The 21,771-nt window shown below is 39.4% G+C and overlaps 1 protein-coding gene across 2 annotated transcripts; it reads right to left on the bottom strand.

Annotated features, from left to right (window-relative positions):
• Nucleotides 1-379: 379 nt before the first annotated feature.
• Nucleotides 380-13,291, bottom strand: LOC104159303 (riboflavin-binding protein). Of its 2 annotated transcripts, XM_009697181.1 has the most exons (6): nucleotides 13,276-13,291; nucleotides 12,262-12,417; nucleotides 11,440-11,539; nucleotides 10,175-10,303; nucleotides 4,795-4,906; nucleotides 384-741 (listed from the first exon to the last, which is right to left on the bottom strand). In XM_009697181.1, the coding sequence occupies exons 2-6, from the start codon at nucleotides 12,398-12,400 to the stop codon at nucleotides 502-504; spliced, it is 720 nt and encodes a 239-aa protein (XP_009695483.1). In that variant the 5' UTR covers nucleotides 12,401-12,417; nucleotides 13,276-13,291; the 3' UTR covers nucleotides 384-501. The 2 variants fall into 2 exon arrangements, with proteins under 2 accessions (XP_009695482.1, XP_009695483.1); XM_009697180.1 differs by lacking the exon at nucleotides 13,276-13,291 and having other exon boundaries at nucleotides 380-741; nucleotides 12,262-12,418.
• Nucleotides 13,292-21,771: the final 8,480 nt, after the last annotated feature.

The raw sequence follows: 21,771 nt of genomic DNA, 5'->3' as shown, positions 1-21,771 counted from the left end.
GTTTTTGAGATAGATACAAAATAAATACATTTTCAGTGGTCAGTAGCCAGGCTCACTGACCTATTTCTGCCTGCAGCATTTCTGCTTTATCAGAGCAGAGCCAGGCACACAGGAACTCATGACAGGCATGCTGTGTGCCTATGCTAATGAAGGGTTTGGGTTGCAGATTTGGTGCATTTCTGGCATGGCTTTTCAGAGGTCTCTAGTTCTTACTGCTCCACCTTAAGTCAGCAGGAGTTGCCTGTGCCTCTCCTCTTTGAAAATCAACCTCTAGATGTTACCTTCAGGCTTCTAGCTGTTCAGTTCGAGTCACAAGATTACACCTGTGCTAACCCGTCTGGGAGCTTTGTGATGCAAATGCAAAAACATCAGAGAAAGATTAATATAACCAGCCATTGATTTATTATGTTCTCGGAAGTAAGGAATAAAGCAGGCTGGCGTGATGCCCTGAGCCCAGCCTCCATGATGATTTCTCTTGTCCTAACATACATCCACCAGCATTTATCTTGTCTGGTCCTTTTCCTTTCCCTTTAGTTTCTCAAACTTCAGGAGCTTCTTTTGGCAGGCATGCTCCTCGCTGCTGCTGCTGCTGCTGGAGCTTTCCTCTGAGCTTTCGGAGCGGAGATACTTGATTGCCATCATGTCCTTCTTGTTCATTTGCAAGCAGAGGCAGGAGGATTTGCTCACCTTAAATGACTCCCCCCACATATTCTGGCACATGTCAGTCCCATTTGCGTACATCTGTGTGTCAAATAAGAAATGCATCAATTACATTTAAAAAGAATTGAGTTAAAATCAGTTTGTATCAAACTGATAAATATTTATCACTTTTAAAAAATCGGTACTAGATTATAAAAAAGCAGTCAAAAGTCATCCACTCTCTTGCTGTATGCCATGCTTCTTCACTTCTGAGGTATCATAAAATGTTATCCAGTCCCACAACTGGCAAAAGAGATTTGCCTATTGTGAGAGCAAGTTATTACACAAAGTGCAAACTGATCGACAGCCAGCCCTTTGTTTCCACCCTGGGGCTGACAGCCCTGCTAGCTTTCTGGGGCTGACAGACCAAAGCTGCGTGTGAGAGGCTGTACAACTTGTAGCATGTCAGGACACTCTGACATGTCTCAGGATCTGAGTAGTGCTGAAAGTGCCAGACTGCTTTGAACATGGGATTCTTTAGATCTCCAGGGCAGAGACAGCCCAGTGGAGTCACAGCTCCGTGGGATCTCATTGTGCCTGCTGCAATGTACATCATGATCGGGCAGGACCTCACAGACAAAGAGAAGGGATATAACTTAGAAACTTCTTGATGAAAATAAGATTTCTTCAAGCTTCCGAAGTGCTGTGTCCAGTGGTGCAATGGCCTGTCTGGCTCAAGAAATTGTAAACTGCAGCTTCTTGTACTCTCTTCAAGTGAATCTGCCCTGTTCTTGATACTACATTGTTTTGTAAGGCCTGTGTCATAGGACCTGTACAACCACACAACAAAGATATTTCTTGTTTGCCAAGCTCACATTGCGACAACCTTCTGTCCACTCAGCTTGAGTTTGCCTAAAAAGTATTAGCTTAGGAGTTATCACATCCAGCCACAAAGTAGGCAGGATATACACTTCACCTCGCCTGCATTTCTCCCACATGTTTGTGGTTGAAGTTCAATCTTTTCTGTTTCTGTTTAGGTACTCCCAGAAGCAAAGCTAAGAATGAAGTTGAGGGTGGAAGTGATGGCCGGAGTAGAAGCCTTGGGAATTAAGGAGTGGGAGTGTTAATGACTGAAACAGTGTGCCAGGCAGCAGGACTGCTGGGCTCCATTGCTGACTGATTCACCTTGACCATGTCACCAGCATCAATCTGAAGGAAGCTGTGTTTCATCTGTAATAGTACAAGCAGTCCTCGCACATGATACCGGTTCTTTAATCCTAGAGTGTTTCTCTTAGCACTGTAATTTCGGAATGGTGTGCTGGTTTACTGTCGTCGTGAGCTCATACAAAGATCTGACACTGAATCTTGGAGAAGGTGCCCTCTCTTTGTGGTTGGGAGATTTCTGCATGGAAGCTGCTCTGTGTGCAAAAAATTAATGATTACAGATTTAAGTCTATTATGTGGCAGTGGGACTGGACATCTGTAGTCCTGCAGCTTCTTCTGCTCCACCTATTTTCCACAACAAGTTTTTCTTATGAGATGTCTCCCTGCCTCCCCAAATGCAAAACTATGTTGACTTGTACCATTCAGGAAGGCAGATCAGAAGAAATCATAATCATCACTTTCGCCTTAGAAATCTGTTCTTTGTGAATAACACAGAATCGATTGCAAATAGCCCCAAAAACTCTTGGTCTGTAAAACAGCTTTTCAGTTCACATCATTTCTAGCCAGGGCTCACTCCATGCATGCTGCAGTTGCTGGAGAAGGCGTGTGGAGATTGGCTAGTTCACTGCGAGCGATGCAGGGTCAGAAATGGAAAGGTTGCTGCATCTAGTTCTCTTCTTGTGTTCTCAGGACAGGCAGATTGTAGCCCTTTCTTTGCCACTACTCCTGTGCTTTTAAGCAGCATTAGACATTTTCTTCTGGCCTCTGTACCATTCCTGGATTTCTACCTGCTTTTAGCTAATAATTTCAGAAAGTATTAAAAGCTGTCATGTGGATTTTCTTAGGTCTGTATTCAAGAGACATTGCTACATCCTATTCTTGTGTGTTACAGGTTCTGTAACACGTATTCATGCTCTTCTGCTTGCTAAATTGGTAATTTTATTTTGACCTTCCTCCTAACTCTGCTTAAAGGTCAGAGCATAGCCAAAGTGCTGCAGCAAAGGGTGTGCACAGCCCATTTATCAAACATGTCCCTAAATTACTGCAAAGGATTCTGATTCTTCAGCTTCTTGGAAAATGTTCTAGTCTGTGCATTAACATTGCTTGGAGAGCACTCAGCTGGGATAACAATGACAAAATGTGCCTCATTTTAGCCAGGCTAAAACTGGCTATGATCCATAATGCATTCTTAATATTGAGCATTTGTTCCATGTTCAGCATTTGTTCCAAATAGTCCTTACAACCACTTGCATATGTCAAATATAGGGCTGCTGATTGCTCCTCCCTGTGAGTTGAGAGCATCAAAAGAAAGTAAGCATCTGTCCACAGTGCTCTGACATTGGAGAACCCTTTGTGCTTCTGGGTAACAGTAACTTTCTTTTCCATGAGTTGAGTCCAAACCAAGCGAGCCTAGTGTTTGTATATCATGTAATTTTCATAGGGGAAATGTGTTTTGTTTCTGTTTTTGTTTTTTTTTTTAATTTCTCTGAAGAAACTTCATTTTTATTCTTACTTACCATGGAAGCCTATTTTTGGTGAAAAACATGGGCAGTTTAGGGTGTGGTTCCACTTAGTTTAGGAATAGCAGCGCCTGGCTTCAAGTGATAAGACCTCTGGATTTGCCGCATGTTTTTCCCTGCAGATCGTATGTTTTCTTTAAGAAATAAGTACAAGGGAATTCAAGGTTAAAAACTCCTATCTCTGGACCAGGGACAGTTTGAACAGGGACTGGAGATTATTTACGGAGATTATCATTTCGTTTTTCACTTCATCTGGAACTACTGATGATTTAGCACATCTGGGAAAATAAGCTGTAAGTTTCTGCAGCCCATTTGTTTTTTGGCCACCTTCCTGAGCCTGCTGATTAGTGTCACTTTTGCAAGGCAGACAGCAATCCTGCGCTAACTGGACTGTGACTTCCACTTATATCAGTTGCTGAACTGACTTCTGGAAGTACTTGCACTTGAATTGAATTCAAAACAATGAATCTGGGATCTCTGCAAGCCTCACTACCAGTCCCTAAGCACTACACTTAAATTTCGTTTACCTCTGCAATTTGGACAGTTTTCAAGGACTTGGTGAAGTTCAACTGTTAAAAATATTCAAATAGGTGTAGCAGTTTTGAGCTGTATTATATTGCCCTAATGCTAAACTTACTTGAGTCACTAGAAAAAATCCTACCTGACTCTTGAAAGGTCTGCAGATCTGGTTCCAGGCAACTTTGCTCCTTTAAGTCTTGTCAGTTCTTATTTTATACACTTTTGCTCATAAAATTAGTTATCCCACCCATTAAACCTTCTCAGAAAGATGGGATGAGCTCTCAGAAATCTTGTCAGTGCTGCTCTTTAACCATCAGGGTTATATAGAACAAAGTTAGCTCTGCCTAGCCATTGTCAGATGCAATGGCAAACATACATTAGACATGACAGGTCTATGGAGAACAAAAGGCAGACAATTAGAAGAATGTCAGGACTTAGGGATTTGGAGGATGGAGAAGGACTTGAACATAACAAGGTAAAATAGAGAAAGGGGCAAAGATGCCTAATAGGCAAGAAAACCTAAAAACTTCCTTAGTGACTTGGGAACTCAAATCCCAATTTAAAAAGACAGAGGTGTGTAAAGCCCCACATTATGTAAGGAACCTTATAAAAGGCATCTCAGTGTCTCTGTTGCATGAACAAAGTTCCTTTATCTTTTACTTTCTAAACCCCACTGTGGTTAAAATACCAGTGCTGGTTGAACTTGTGAAACTTTTCTGTTTCACAAGTGGTATGAATAGTGATTAATTAAAGTTATATATACTTAGAGTAGGTGATCTACATAAATGTAAATGTTTTAAAGTTTATATATGTAAAAAGTCTGATGTAGGTATGGCTTGAAACTGCTGAAGTAAAAATAATTGGCCTGTTGCATTTTACACCCATATATTCAGGAAAAAAGAGAGAACTTTTAATGCCATTTTTTCTGCTCCAGTTGATCAGGTTTTCTTACCTCACTGTATGGAATACACTTATTCTTACAGCGGTTTTCTCCACTTTCATCCCATTCCCAGTCTGTCAGCCAGTTATGAACACATATGGAATCATCTTTGCAGGCTTCATACCTTCATAGAGATTAGCATGGAAGATACAGTTATTTCTCTCACTGTTTTCTCAGTGGACTCAGAATCAACTCAAAAAGTCTATGTGGGCTATGCTAATAACGTGGTATAGTTGCACAGTGCAGCTTAGCAACAGATCTTCAAGTAATGTGCACGTTATCTTAGCTTGACATGTACATAAACTCTGAGCTGGCCAGGAAGACCTAAATCCCAATGAAAACTAAACAGTTCACCCACTATGTTTTATGCTCACAGACTTAAGTAAAGGGCTCATGTTCTGAGGAGCAACACTCATTCATGCAGTGTTTTCTGCTTGGTTGTTTGCTGATGTTACTGAGTGGAGGAAATACCACGTGGGAGGGAGTTTCAGGAACAGTGATGTTCAATATTGTGACAGAGCACAGGTATGCTAGGAGTGAACTGTCACTTGAGGGAGATGGGGGGAAGTTTGTATTTATGAATTAATATGGGAAAAGAAGAATGATATTTCCTGGGCAAGGGGTTGCTATGAGGAATGTGCACTGAAATAAGGAAAATCTGTGACAAAGAAAATCATATAAACTATTAGGCTGTCAGCCTCAGAACGATGTCTTCAAAGAAGTTAAACTTGAAGTGAAGGAGGAAAGATAAGAGTCTTGTATGGTATTGGTCTAAAATTTTTAATTTTAAGTTATTGTTAACTTGTAAGCGGTAATGTAAAAAAACCCTATGAATGGCCTATAACGAGTATGGTATGCAACTGGGCTGGTCTACATGACGAGAGATTTCAGGACTTACCATTATCCTACATAATTTCCTTCCTTCCACTTCTTTTCATGTTCTACTTTTTGGCTCTTACCCTTTCTTAAGGATCACTTTCTGTGAATCAGTTAACATCTACTTAAATTTAGTCTCAATGGCTTCAGGCAGACTATTTGCACCAGTAACTGAGAGTGCCAAAGCCATGAGGCACAGCTTTCAAAAAGGTAGCGTCATTCAGCATGGTATTTATAATTAATGCCTTTGGATGTATTTTCTGTTTGTCATTTTTCATCTTCAGGGTCATGTTTCTAAAGCTATTTTGATATCATGAGGGCTGCAGACTTACATTTTTTAATGAAATATGAGGTTGTCATGCGGTCACAGAACTACAAGAACTAGACATCACAGTACGTTCGCATGTGCGGAAAGGTAAAAATATGCACATCTGCAGAGCCTTCACATACGTTTTCTGGGCTTTTTGGAGGAAGAAAGAGCAGTAACAGATGGAGGGTAACCAGGGCCTGAACTAAGCAGGACTAGCGCAGAAGACACGTATTCCCAAATGTGTTCATCCATGAATCTGCTGTCAGAGGTAAGGGCTCTGCTGGAAATATAGGCTGCAATTTGATAAATGAATATAATGTCACACTAATAGGCAGATCCTACCAGTTTGTGCCATGACTGGATTTGGGACTAGGGTCCATAAGAATAATTGGTTTGTCACTTGTTAGCTACTGTGTGTACCCTGACTGAGAAAGACACACAGAGGTACCTCCTCAGTGACAGCTGTTTCTCTAATGCTAGTCACTTTGTTTGTTTGAAGGCATGCCAGTTAGGAGCATCAATGCAAACTTATTTTTGATCACCATCTATGAACTCTCCACATATCAGCATCAGATTCAACAATTAGCCCTTGAATCTTCAAGCCACGTAGGCATGTCCTTTATGCAAGCACTTAAATTCATTGCTTTCTAGCAAAGTTGATCAATACCTACTGCGAGCTGCCTAATACTAGCACTTCCACTTAAAGCAGTTGTGCCTTTCCCACAGTCTTCTTTTCTTGTTTCCTTTTTTATTTGGCCAAGTATTTTTCAGCCTGATGGGTTCCTAGACCAGGTTTATGGCGTCTCGGACAGTGCTGCTGGCACATGGGTGCAGACAGGGTAGGGGAAAGAACAAGCAGCCCTTGGGGCTGAGGAGAGGGCAGAACTGCTTCTTTTGAAACTAGTGTCACCTTCAGTTATGCTTTTCAAATTATAAATATGTATTTCAGAATTTTACTGAACGGGGGTATTCACGCTATGCATCTGGTTTCCTCAGGAATTTGAATTAAGTATGTTTATTAAAGTATTTTTATTCACTATTATCTATTGAATTGTCAGATGAAATATTTCCTAATTATGATTATTGACTGACTCTGTGGTTTGTTATATAACCAGGTAGCAAGGCATAACTCTATTGTTTTGAGTTTTTCTTTATCCCAATGGAAGTAATTATGAAGCTAAGTTTATGAAAAATCATGGCTTATGAAAAGTCTGGTTTCTGCTGTCCAGAAACCCATAACTGGTTTCTTCAAACATTAATTAAAACCTGTGAGAAACATAAACATAAATACTTAAAAGATCCTCCCTGAACATTACACACAATGGGCAGGACATTTTTATTTTAGAGCTTTTTCCCCCCCTCATTTTTTATAATTAGCTGTTTCTCTTTTAAAGGGCACAGGGCCTTTTCACAGGTGGATCAGAAAATGGCTTGTGCATCGGGCTCTTTCAAAAGCAATAGTTTTAGGACTAGTGGGAGCAAGGAATCCTAAGACAATAGGAAGAAAAGGAAGGCCTCAAGCTAGTCAGATGAATTTCTTTTAAATGAAGTCACTGCTCATTCAGAATCCTCTGCACATTTCTGGCCACAAAGACATACAGTATGCAGCAGGCACACTAACGGCATGTAGAGAAAGTAGGTCACATCACTAGCAGTGCTACAGCACGCTAAAGGGACTCCAGTGAATAGAACACGAAAAAATGTTACTTTAAATCACCAGAAAGAGTGGGAATTCTGTCCAGGCTCTTTTCTAGCCTCAGGCCTTAAGCAGGGTGAGGGAATGGGTTTGACATTAGGCAGGCACACAGAGTAGCATGCACGGTAATGGGTCATCATTACATTTTTGACTCAGGCTGGGCATCTATGACGCCAACAGGGGCAATACATCATTGTCCAGTATTTGTTTAGAGTAGATCCTACTCTCTGCCAGGAGACTCTATACTGGAAAAGGGTCAGTTTTTCCTGTGCAGCTATTCCTCTCAATAACGTGTCCCCCCCCTTTTCAACAACCGAAGTTAAAAATGCTGTTTACCTGGAGGTTCTGGCAATACCCAGGGGACACTGAGGGTTTTGCTATGTAATATTGGCCCACCATATACACTTTGGTATAAATCTCATATATACTAAGGCTGGCTTATACCAGTTCATAGATGCAAATTAAACTGACAGGGTATATTTTCTTTCACCTTCACACTTACACTGGATATAGCAGTTTGGTGATGACTTTGCTCATCATGTGCTACTTATTTTGGGATACATTTGGTTTAGATATTGGTATTCCGTCGCTTTGCCTGCTAGTTCTATTCTAAAGCTCACTGGCAACTCCAGTGCTTTAATATCCAAATGCTTTCAAATTTTGGTAATATTTCGTTCTGAGCTTTGGGATTCTGAGCACTGAGCCAAATTCAAGGTCTCAGTATTTATCTTCAAGGAGGTCAATAATCTGGCTTCAGTTTAGAAGATTACCAAAAATTTAGGAAGCACTTGTCAAATCTTTTTCTGAGGCACATGGAGTTTCCCAATACAGAAATAAAATTCATCACTAGAGGAAACTCTAGGGAAGCTAAGAAGTACATCAGCCCTTCTCACTATCTTCCATTTCAAATCCAAGCTGTGCTTCTGCTTTCCTTCTCTGGCACAAAAGAATGGAGGCATATTTAGACAAATCCTACCAAAATACTGCACTGCATACATGGCTTTGCCCTTGGAGAGAAGATGAGAGTACAAGTGGATCCATGTGGCAATAATAATCGAGTTGTGTAACCACTAGGGAAAGCATGGTACGGAGCAGCGCAAGAGAACCTGACCATGCGCTACTGTGTGTTCTGTATTTTCTATGCTTCCAAGAAAAGCTCTTTTATAACATTTTTTAGAAATATTAAAACAGTTTTCTGTGATTTTCAGAGCCACCTCAGGGACTCAGACGTTCCCAGTTCATTACTTTCAAGGGATGCTAGCAGTTACAATCCTATAGTGTGAACACAGCCTGTGCTGTTTGTACTATGCTTCACACCAATTTAACCATACAGACAAGTTACTGTAGTTACTAGGCACAACATTAATATGGTACTGACCGAGATTTTCATGTCACATAATGACATTATTTAAGTTCCAACATCTCAAAACAGGGAAGGAGGGAGGGAGAGATATGGGCCACTGAAAAAAATCTCAGTACTCCACCTGGGGATAATGCTCCTGCCCCAAGACAAAGGACAGACAGGTGTTGGGTTGTCCCACTCCATATCCTGCCCTTAAAAAACAATGTGATAAATAATGTGATTCCCCAATGCTATATTTTGGGAAACAAAATTAAATGGTATTATGCTTGCTCATTGCTATTAATATTTTTAGTATTACTTGGCTGCAAGTTTCACTCAGATTCAGGCTTTTAGAAGTTATTTTAGAGAGAGGGATGATGGAAGGGTAGAGAAAAGGCCAAGTGAGAAAAATTAAGGAATTAAGCTAATTTGTTATATGAATTAATTAAAAACATACAGGAAGTGGCTGCTTTCATGATTTTGTAGTGCATTTCATACATGTAAAAGAAATGTATCATATCATGATCAAGTATTTAGATTTAAAATGCTAACTGCATAAATGCTAACTCACAGGCATGGACTTTTCAAAGGGTGGGCAGGCCCTCATGGCTGTTAGTGCCTGTCAGTGTGGTGAGAGCTCCTCTGTCACATCCTCACAGAGAGCAGGGCAGCGCTATCCCTGCATCCATCCTGCATTCGGCCTGTGTCATTGTTATTTTGGGGGTAGTAGCTTAGCAGAGGAAAAAGTAGAGATGGCAAACAAGAAATGAAGAACAAGAAAAAAAGCATAAAGGTGGTGCAATCGAATCTTAGTGCCACTTGGTTGGGAGATCATAGAATCATAGAATGGTTGGATTGGAAGGGACTCTAGAGATCATCTGCTTCCAACCCCCCTGCCATGGGCAGTGACACCTTCCACCAGACCAGGTTGCTTAAAGCTTCATCCAACCTGGCCTTGAACACTTCCAGGGCATCCACAACTTCTCTGGGCAACCTGTGCCACTGCCTCACCATCGTCATGGTGAAGAATTTCTTCCTTATATCTAATCTAAATCTTCCCTTTTCCAGTTTACAAGATTTGTGCTTCATCCACCCATGCTCTTGACACCCTAGTAACATAGGTATAGGAAAGCTAAATAAAAATACTTTGATAAAAAGCTGAACCTACCAGTCATCACAAAAGCTTTGACACAGTGGAACAGACTGAATAGCAGCAGTGTAGCTGGGATCCATCCAGCGAGCAGCATGTGGAGAACATCGGTAAAAGCACTCGATTTTCTTTGTGAAATCTTCACAGCTGTGGTGGGTGAGAAAAGCCACAAATAAACCTGTTTCTTAGCATCAAGGCTATAGGCTCGATTTTCTAGGCCTACTTTGATGTGGATACAATACTAGAGATTAGGAGAAAAATATACAAAAACATCCTTTTGCCCTGTTAGTGTCTAGGTTCCAAACTCATTCCTTTGGCATTGTGTGCAGATTCTGACCGTGCAATTACCATAGCCAGCTAAAGAGTGCACAAATCTTTCCATGCATATTTCAGCCCTATTTGTGTAAGCTTTCTGTAAACTTTTGAGGCCTTGAGTTTTCCTGGCAAGAACGATTCCAGGCAATAATAAAATGTAGTTTAAAACTATAGTACAAAACTTCTTCTATGCCGTGGCCTCATGGTTTCACTAATCTTTAGATTTTCCCACAGCCCCGCTGAAGTTACTTAAAAACACATGCTGTTGCTGCTCTTCTGGGAGTGGCAGGCAATAGCTGTTACTTTTGCACATCTGTTTTTGCTTAATTGTTTTGTACTTTCATTCTTTTATTTCTATAACTTGCCATGTTTCACAGCTCTAACATCTAATGGGGTACTAAAAATCTTAATTATGAAGACATTCTTCATGGTTACAAAACCCGTAGGACTACAAGAATTTTTATTCTAAATATTCAGAAGTTTCATTTCTGGACTTTTGTGCATTTTGTTTGCGATATTCAATAATCTAGCTGATCAGCTTTCTAAACAAAGGAAGAAGTCTGGTCTGTATTGACTAGGGGTCACACTCACTGGCATGTGATGGTTACTCTGGAGAGCTACAGAGGTGTGGCGTGGTTGTTACCTATTGGGTTTATGACTGCTTTGCATTGCTAGATCTGGTTCTACACTGAAAGCAAACTTGAATAAAAACATAACCCTTTCTTGATAAAATGGCATAAATCCTTCTGCACTAATAGTATATACTTAGGGGTTTCTGGGCTTTTGTGAGAGGAGAAGAAGAGTCAGACGTTGGTCAGGTATAGAGAAAAGATGATGGGAACTAGGCTGGGTAGCATACGCTCTAAGGCAACCTAGGGACTCCTCCAGGAGGAGCTACCATTAGCTGTGTGGCTGCTACAGCACAGATCTATTGAACCAGGACACAGACAATATCAAAGCTGACTTACGATTTACTGAGCTGCCCACATCTGTTCCAGTAGTTGTTGTTTACTTTAATTACTGGAGAATGAGCCAATTGCTTTGTGAAGTCTGCATAGCAACAGGAAGCTGTTAGGAATGAAACAGAGATCTTGCAATAAGGATTTTCTTTAATACTGTATTTGGAAGACTCAAAATGTAAGATGAATCTGTTTTGGTCCATAACATGATAAAATCTCTTAGTACTACCTAGAAGATGTACTCAAGCTCTAACGTTTTTGGGTTTGGAAGTAGCAGTGTAAATGCTAAGTGAGGTGCACTGGCGTCAACAGTGCTTTGTCAAGGTGTGCCCAGAGAGCCCTAAGATTTTTACTAGTGTTCTGCCAGATGTTATAACCTGAGGGATACTAACTTTGAAAGCTACTAAACATAAAAAGAAAGTTCAAGGAATGTAATATATACTATACTTTGCTCACTATAGAATTTTTATTTCAACCTTTGCCATTTGGTGTCTGCTCCGACTAATTATTTTTTATACTTAATCACAATAAACCAAATTCATCTTTGTTGTAAACTTTTTTAAGCAGATGGAGCTACAAGAAAAGTAAACTGCACCAGAATTTTTTAAAGAAAATAAATGAAGTCTATGAGAGTTTTGCAGTTGACTTTGTTAAGAACCAGAATCTTACTCTTGGTTTGCATGCAGCAAAATACCAATGATGGAAGTTTTTCAAATGCAAGGTATGCTGCATCATATATATTTTTGAGAAATTAAGGGAACTGCCAAAACAATTAGTGTGTACAAAGCTGTACTTCTAGACTATATTTGACAAAAATGAAACCACTCTTACATTTAGAGTACAGAGTGCATTCACGCATATTTGGTTCAGGACTTGGCTTCACTTTGTGGGTGTCCCCTTCCAGACATCCATATCTTTGGCAGGTAGATGATGTTATGACAGCAAAGAGGGTGATGGCAAACCTCAGCATTGTTGTTCAGTTCTTTTTCCTGTACGGAGAGGAGTCTTTATTTATAGCCTTTATTTCTAGGAGAAGCCATAACATTAAAAGGAAGGACTGCTTTAAAAAAGCTACATATATAACCAAATAAAATATGCTCAGCAAAGATGCACACATAAATATTAAGACACATATTTTCCCTTTCTCTTTGCTTATATCTGAACAGTTATACTTTTGCTACATATTTTTGAGGTTTGGTGGCAAGTGATAAAAGCCATCAATAGTTCAGGCTATTTATGAAAACACATTATAATTTTCAGTACTTAAGAAAATTATTTTAAATTCCTTACACTGACCTGAATTGATCTTTGAACCCTTCCAAGAGACATTCCTCTGCTTCACTAGATTTGAAGAAAGGATTGATTAGTTCTAAAGCTTGCAGAGTTATTTTGCACGGTTGGAAATTACGCATATAATACAGCCGCAAGTGAGCTAGTAGTGGTCAGCACCTGAGCTGGGTAAATTACGTTGATAACTTGCCTTTGTTGGGGCTATGTCAATTTATACTTAAGAATCTGATCCATTATCTTCTGCTTCTTTTGTAGAGTTTGGTCAAAAATGAAACATAAAAATGTTTTGTCTGTAAGACTAAAATAACTCTAAACACAGACTACATATTAGTAAGCTGTATAGATAAATCTAGAACCTGTTACATGAATCAATGAATAATTCTTTATACATGTCATTAATTTAACCCTTCATTCTTTAGTTAAATATTCCTGTTATCTTTTGTGAATAATTTTGCCTGAATAAGGACTGCAGGTCCTCTATGTACCTAGACTTTTCAGAAAACAACATGTTATAGAAGAACAAAATTGTCTCTCCAATTTCTCAGTAGTTTCTCACCTCTTTTGCTGTCCTTCTGGGTGATGCTTCTTCCTGGAACAGGAACACAGTAAATTGCTTTTTTCATTTTCCACTTTATATACACACCATCTGGCATCAGTGCTCCAGAATTTGTTTGCCCTGGAAGAGTTCCTTGACCCTTTGGAATGCTAACATGGATTTATCTCAAAAGCAGATGCAGTGACCAGCACATAATGCCCTTTTATTGCTTGCAAACGTCGACATGATAAAGTGGAAACTACGAACATAGGTTAGAATTAGAAAACCAACAGCTCTCCTATATACCAAACACAACTAACCCCCCCTGCCTGATTTTTCAATGATTCCTTGTATTATTAATTATTAGATTAATTTCTACAACAGTTTCATGGGGCTCTTATCACAGATTAGGACTTCACTGAATTAGAGACATTAAAAACAATGCTTCAGATTTCAGCCTGACTGGGTTAATTTTGCCTGTAGACATGATGGATTTCCTTGGCTTACACAGGAATTTTACTGCAGCCCCTAGAAGAGAATTCACATCTCCTGATTCCCAGGTCTTTGCTCTTTCTTCACAAGTTCCCTTTAAAACCTGCTGCTGTTTGCTCTGGTTGCTCTACCTGCCTCATACGTACTCTCCAACCAGCGTCACAAGCAGTACAAGAAACTGTTGCTTCTACCATTGATAGTGATTCCTGATTGGATTTCGCTGTGAGATCTGCCTTCTGCAAAGAGGATTCTGCATCTGAACATAAACCATCCCATAAGGTAGACATGGTGATTACAAATAGTTGCACTTACTTTCATAGATCAAATCTCGTTGAGTACTGTAAAAAGCAGCACTATCACCGAAATCAGGAGTAAAACTCTCTAACACTTGATGTGTTAAAGAGCAGGCACTACTTGCTACCTTGCAATTATTTAGATGCATAAGGAAAGTAGCATCTGTTGGTTTTGTCTTTAAAACAGAACACTGGTTTGTCAGATAATACTCAAGGGCCATTATTTACAAACCTTTTTTGCTTGAAAAAACAAACATTGGCAAAGTGGAAGTGTGGTGTGAATCTCATTGAGGAAACTCACTGAGCATGATAATAAAACAATCTCTTTAAGCTATAAGCACTGATTCCTGTCCTAGCTCTAGTAAATGCCTCAAGGCAAAAGTCTTGCTGGCCTAAAAAGAGCCATTTCCAGATCAGTGGAAACTGAGCAATTGTTATGTTCCAGAATGAATTTAATTAAGACAAGTTTCAAGAATGAATTTAATTAAGGCAAGCTTAGAAAGGCATAAAGTAACTATAGGAGAAAGAGAAGTAAATCTAATGGCTTATTACCCATGCCCTCACCTCATGTGGCTTGATCTAGTCTTGGCTGAAATTCATGGAGCTCCTTGCTGATTTGTAATGCAAAGGATTTGTGCATACTGCTCGGCACTTGGGTCTATGTATTCATACAAAATAAAGACCACTATATAATACGAACACTCACTTTCAACATTGTGATGAGCGGATGGGCTAGCCAGCCTGCTAAAAAGCACAGAAATAGTACATGCTCTGTGCCTTACTGCTCAGTTTGTGTAAAATATATGCGCGCTTGTAAAGGTGTAAGCGTGCCAGGAGGTTTCTTGTAATGCCTCTGTTCACTGAATTGACATACAAATTATATTAAGCTATAGGAAACTGGGATCTCTTTCAGGCTTTGAGTATGAGCCAAATGGGACCACTTGCTGGGAGATTAGGCAGAGCTTCTAGCAACAGGAAGGAAAATTGTCATATGTTTGTGATTTCTCAGACTTGGCTTTGGTTAGCAATACATGTAAGCCGGCTCAGGCTAAGGAGCTTTTAGAGATCTCAGCTATACATCTTCGTCACCTGAGAAGTGAATCTTGATTCTTTTTTCTCAAAGTATTCTCTGGCTAGTTATTTTGTGTCATGTCTTACACTGAGAAATGCGTTAAAGGAAGTTTCTTACCCCTTCCCATACTTGAATGGGTCATTTCTCTTTATTTGTTAAAATTGAACTTATTTTCAAGTACTCAGTGATGTTCTTGTACTTTTAAGACTCCTACTGCCATTTAATTTTAATATCAATGCCCTGTAACTTCTATTAATCTTTTCAAGAGCTAGAGTTAAAGCATGCATGATGTTAAGAGAAAGTTAAAGCATGCGTGATGTTAAGGTATTGCCACAGAGAGCAATTCAGGCACCACAACATTAAATTATTATTATCATCTGATGATCTAATTGATAGTGGCCTATGATGCGAGTAAAAGTATGCATCTATTCCAAAACCACAAACACTGCTATACCAGGTCTCGAGAGCCATCTACCTGACCAACTTCCTTCTGGCAAGAGCCATTAGCAGAAAATTAGGGGAAAAAAACATTTAAAAAATAAAGCTAGTTGCCAACTTCCCAGGTTCTGGCAATCAGTTTAGTAACTATGTCAACAGACATCTCCAAACTCAACATAGTGATTCCTTTTTTGTAAGTCAGATCTCTTTAATGACTGAAGTAAGCTTTTACAGTTTTATATTCTTGGTAACTCTGCAAAGCTGATGTGGTTAAGGGAAAATTTGTTTGCACTTCTAACCAGTGACAACCGCCAGATCCATTTCCCTTCTTGGCATCCTGAAAGTGTAACAACAGTGTGACCGGAGGGAGACTGAATTTCAGGAGCATAAATTAGAGCGTTTGGCCTGTTATAGCTTTATTATAGATGGCAATGTGTGCTAATGAAATTAATCTGTTTGTTCCTCATATCTCAGTGTGAGCCTGCATGCTCAGAAGTTGGAAGTGTTTTTCTCGTTAACTGTAACAGGAAATGTAATTAGGACCACAGGTTGTTGTCTAATTTAGCATAATTCCTGAAGCTCCTTTGCAAAACTGCATTTAAAGCTACAACAAGGACACATTATTTGATGATCAGTTAAGTATATATTCTTGACTTTCATTATGATAGACTTCAGAACCAAGAGTTTGTATTCACAAGTCTCTCTGCTGAACATACCACATCATGAGTCAAGCTGAATGCCAAAGGAGAAACTCCAGATGGACTCAGTCTGGCACTCCTGACTCTGGAAGAAAAAGCTGAGGTCAAATCTTAACGCTACTGAATTTAAGGTGTGATTTGTTTCTGTTCACTTTGGTGGGGCTGGGATTTCTCGTTTTATTTTGTCTGTGTAAGGAACACATCATGGCATGAACTAAGGCTTACTTGCTTTGTTTGAGTGCACAAATGTTACTGAGCTAGTTCTCCAACAGGGCACAGGAATGACAAAAGCACCAGTAATTTTATATAACCAAGAGAGTGAGTCAGTGGGGGGAAAAAAAGCAGATATTTTAATGAATAGTAGGTTTAAAAAGCACTCACAACCCAAACAACAAAATTATCATTGTAAAAATGTTATTTTAAGCCCCATGTTAGGTTTTTCAAAATTAAAGGGGACAAAAACCTACTTATTTTAGCTTATTACTGAGTTGAAAGCACCTCTTGGAAGCGTAACTGAATGCTCTTCCTTTGCCCTAGTCTTTCATTTGCCTTTCACATTCTGCTAGTCTGTTACTGTGAGGTTCCTTGAATCACTAACAATTATTGTTATTTTTTGTACAAAGAATGGGCTTTGGTTTGGATGGCAACTGACTGTGTGGTGTGATATGGGCTCTCACAAGTGACAAAGAAATCTAGGTCCAGCTTGACCTACACTCCAGAAGTAACCAACTGCAATCTTGTTTCTAATTTAGACTATTAATATTTGATTGAATTTTCTACAATCACTTATGAACGCTGAATTTCTTCTTAGGGGAGTATGAATACTATTTTTTTTTTATTTACACTTTTATTATGGGTCTTTATTATTTATATAGAGGTAATGCCTAGAAGTCCCTGCATAAAGTTGTGATGTAGCATTTTAAAGTATTTGGTGCCAATACTGGATTATGGACGGCCATGTCCCACAACCCCGTTTTCCGCCCTGATCCTGTACTGCCCCTTTCCCTCCACTGTGCCGGCACAACCCAGACAGGATTGTGCACCCAAGCAGGTGGGCAAACTGATCCAGCAGAAAGAAATCCAGCACTTCTCCCTGTTTCCAGTGCTTCTAGCCAAACCAATTTCCCCATTCAGTTTATAGCACAGCTGCACAAGAGTTGTGTTACTGTGAGGAAGAGGGTGGTGTATCACAATGAGAGAGACAAATAGAGGAGGGTAGGACTGGCAGTACTTTAAGTCAGAACTGCCAGCCTCTAAGCCCCATTGTGTTAGCATTCTGTGGTTTTTTGTTTTGTTTTTGTTTTTTTTTTTTTTTAAATTGTTATGTTGAACACCTTGTAATCAAAATTAAGAGCTGACAGGACTATAAATAAAACAATGCAAGCACAAGGTAACAGTGAGATCATACTGGTCAACATATTAAAAGGCAGTGACTGGAAACCACCAGATTAATCATTGCTGACCTTTTCCTGTTAGTATCACACTAGGGATGAATTTTAAGGAGGACAGAGTTGAGGTCCATGTAGTGTCTCTGCAGACATCTCTAAGGAATGTATACATGTCATACTAGTTCTAGATAGCTTGACTCATTGTCCTGTGATGAATCTGTGGTTAGAAAATTGACCACAACACTCATGGAAAAAGTATTTTTTTTCCCCATACCTTTCTTTACACTGTCACCTCTCTCTCTCTGCGTCCCTGAAATGGCTGCCCTCTCTGGTGTATCAGTCAAAACCTGCTTTCACTTTCAGCTCCCTTCTCAGTTTATCTATGCCCTTTCTCTCTGTTCTCTTTCAGTATAGACACACTAAGACTCTTGCAGTGTCCTGATGCCAGCCTCCATTGCAGACCTGTTGGATTTCCATGGCTTGCTTTCTTGTGTTTGTCATCTCATATTTGGGAGGCATTTCCATAAGTAACAGTAGACCTATGTGTAATCCTCTCCCTGGCCCTTCTTAAAACTCATCTTTGTTTGGGTGCTCAAAGAGAGGGTGGCAACAGTTAGGATCCAATGCTACTCCTGGTGGCCAGCATCTCTCCAGTCCCCATGTGCCTCCCTTTCTGGAGCGTTCAGAGATACACATAAACATACGTATTTATATGCATATGTAATTTGTACTCTCTTGACACCTAGGGGTAACAGCTCAACTGTGGCAATTGCTGTACAATCAAGTCTAAGCTGACAGTGAATGCGGCATATTCACTGGTCTCTTTCTGTCTCTTTAAAGCTATAATGTGTTTGATGAGCCTTTGTTGCTAAGAAGTGCTGTTAACTTAGCTATTGCACTAAGCTCTCCCTAAACCTCACAGCCATACTTTTCACTCCTGTTATATATTTGCATATTTACATCTTCTGCTTCCTTATCAGATGTAAATATGGCATCAAGAACAAAGTTACAACAGTGCAAAGCTGTCACTTTGACATACTGCATCACTGCAAACAAGGATATATGTCCTTCATGGTACATAAAGAAGGAAAATAACAATTGGAAAGCAAACCCTATCCAGTTAGGGCTGGCCTTTTGTTCTGTCTAGATCTAGTACTTGCCATCCTGGGCCAGGTTGTCAGTTGGTTTACTTCATTATTCTACCCCTAAGACTGACTAATGGTAGTAGTTTCCAGTGAAGATGCACTGGAATAATATACTGTATAATATACTTTCATGGAATAACCTGCCTGTACAAAATTTCTTCCTAATCCTCCTTAATTCAATGATCAGCTTGTGCCTTGAAACATGAGTGTTTATATCCTTCCTGTAAAAAGTCCTCATGTAACTATGAGTATTTTTATTAATTACACAAATGTCTAATGCAGAACTTCTCAAACAGCAGATCTCACTAGATTCAGACCATGAGTAAATTTTGCCTAGATTGTGTCAAGGTCCCAGACTTACTAATTCTCCTGCACTCTTTTGGAAAATCCTGTATTTCTTACAATTTCTCTGGAGCTCAGGGGGAGTGGTGGGGAGCTGTACTCTGTGGCTGTGGTCCTGAGCTGTGCAGGCAGCATGCATTGCTTGGCTAGCCTGGCAGAGCTGAGATTGGTGTCTTGCTTTTTGCTGAACAAAATGGTGCACCATTCTATAAAAAGTAATTGATTAGTTTTAGTCAAAGCTTTTCCTGGCAAATCTCACTCTTCCTGCAGTTCGTGTAACTACTTTTTTACCCTTATTTTTTATTTCGCTCATAACTGATATTCTTTAGTTGTAATGCACTGGGTTTTTTTTGTGAATCTTGAAAAAAGAATGCTCTCACATGGGTGCAGTTAGGGAAATAGCCAGGAGTCATGGTGATGACATACGTCTTATATAATTACTTGTCATTGCTGACATTCTATGCAGGTATAGTACAACATCCCAAAGTACCATGCTGTCTTCCAGGCTGACTGCATATTGCTAATTGCCAAACATTAGTATTCCAGTGTAAAGACCAAAACTTCCCCGTGAATACCATTAGAACTGGGTCACTAACAGAAGGTGTGTGACAGCTTAACATGCAGAACAACTAAAGCCATTTCCTCCATCTCATACGGAGCAGAAGTACTGAGAGTGAAGATTATGTATATAGCGTGAGCAGAATGACAAATGACAAGCCGTAGCCATGCACTTGTTTGGTGGCATTAGTGATGCAGTTCTGCCTTGGAAACAGTGAAGATAGGTGATCAGCCGAGTTTTGTGCTGCACTGATTTTGCTAAATGTTTGAATTTAGTAGGAATTCAAATGATTAAGTATTTAATTTTGTAGAGGAAATTCTCTTGCTCAGCAGCATCCTAATAACATCTACTATTTAGCATTTTCTATTCTGTTTGGAATAAAGAGGTTTTAACCTCACAGCTTCAAGTTGTCTATCTCTATTCCAGCTCCAGGAATTATTGCTGTAGCTGTGTGCTCAGCAATCATAAAAATGCTGCAGATGGATTTATGTGATTTCAGAAAACATTATGGAATAAGCTGGACTAGACTCTGTGTTCTGCCTTACCAAAGTCCCTTTAAACCAGCTAGAGAAGAATGGAAGGGAACTCTTCCTGGATAGCATTGTTTCAGCTACCTTCTGAATCAGAAGAGCATGCTGAGACCTTCTTTACAGGGACAAAACGGAAGGTGGAAGCCAGAGAAAGGAAGTACCTGGAACTGCAAAGAGAAACAGAATTAACTGAGTATTAGCTGAGTATCAGTGAGCGAGCTACACAGGCTCTCTGCGCTCCCCTGCTTTTGCTCTGTGTTAGTCAGCCTGGATAACATAAGAATTAGCCTCTTTATAAGCCTTTATTAATTAATCTTCTATCTTTTTTGGATGTGACAGAATATTTCTGCAGACAAACACCGTGAGCATAGGTGTGGTATCACACCACACTCTGCCTCATTCATCTGTACCCCTTTTTCCTGCCAAGCCTCTCATGATTTGTTCACATTTATTTAAAGTTGGGGAAAAAAGTTCAGAGAACTAGCTCATATGGAAAAGAAAAATCAGGTCACTCAGATTGGTCTGCAGATTCAGGTCATACTCAGTGACGAGTTTAAATGGAAAAAATATGGGACAATCAGTAAAATGAGGAGTATTTTTCCTATTCCTTCAACATGAAACCTCACTGTTCTTTTGTTTCAAAAATACTGGAAAGACAGCTTGAGTCCAAAATACTAAACAGCGATTAAACAGAGAAGGAAATAATCCAGAAGCAAACTGAACACAATCTTTTCACAAACAAAATGTCCATTAATCCCAAAACAGCTTTTTGATTCAGAGCGATCAAAAAGATTTTTAAATTGTTTTGAGTAAAGTACTGAACCAGAAGGCAATTATTTGCAATTCTATCTAAAATTAACAATGGAAGATTTTTTTATAATATGTTTCAAAGGCAGGTAGAGTTATTGAAATTCTCATTGTGACTTTTCTTCCCATATTCATGAATTCCTTTTTGGCACATGAAGTGAACAGGTGTGAGCCAGTGCAAGGTGGCCCACAGGCCATAACCAACAAATACCTAATTGGCGTCTATGTTACAACAGGGCAAAGATCCAGCCAAATTATGACGGGCACCATGCCATCCTAATAGACTCACATTATCACAGATGCCAAGATTCTATGAATTTGCATTATTTACATTTAGTTAGGGCAAGATTCTCAGCTGGGAAATTCCAGATGGCTGTCCATCTCCATCATATAATTACAATGGAAAAAGATCTTTGTGACTAATCCAGCATCCTGAAATAGTTTTCAGCAAGAATTTAAGTATTTTTAATAATTATTTAAAGATGCTCCCACTCATCTACATCAATAAATTGCTTCAAAATGTATTTGTGTTGCCTTTGTACAAAATGAGTAAAAAAATTTATAAAATCAGATTTCCTGGTTGAAGGTGTATAAGCCTTTTCAGCTTGGTAAAAAGGGAGAAGGAATTGTTTTTTCTGCATCAGTAGCAAGGTTCTCAACTATGTAATAGTGAAAAAAGAGACAACTTTGAAGTTGCTTTTGTGAAAAATGAATGCAGAAACTGGTAACTTATACCCTCAGGAAATAATTTG

Source organism: Cariama cristata, unplaced genomic scaffold, assembly GCF_000690535.1.
Source record: "Cariama cristata isolate BGI_N322 unplaced genomic scaffold, ASM69053v1 scaffold38133, whole genome shotgun sequence".
NCBI lineage: Eukaryota > Metazoa > Chordata > Aves > Cariamiformes > Cariamidae > Cariama > Cariama cristata.
The sequence above is the reverse complement of the archived record's forward strand: the minus strand, read 5'-3'. Positions and strand labels throughout refer to the sequence as shown.

Coding starts and splice junctions, on each gene's coding strand:
- LOC104159303 (XM_009697181.1), bottom strand. CDS start 12,400: ATGCTGAGGTTTGCCATCACCCTCTTTGCTGTCATAACATCATCTACC. Junction 11,540..12,261: donor ATGCACTCTGTACTCTAAAT/GTAAGAGTGGTT, acceptor CATTCCTAACAG/CTTCCTGTTGCTATGCAGAC. Junction 10,304..11,439: donor TGTGGGCAGCTCAGTAAATC/GTAAGTCAGCTT, acceptor CACCCACCACAG/CTGTGAAGATTTCACAAAGA.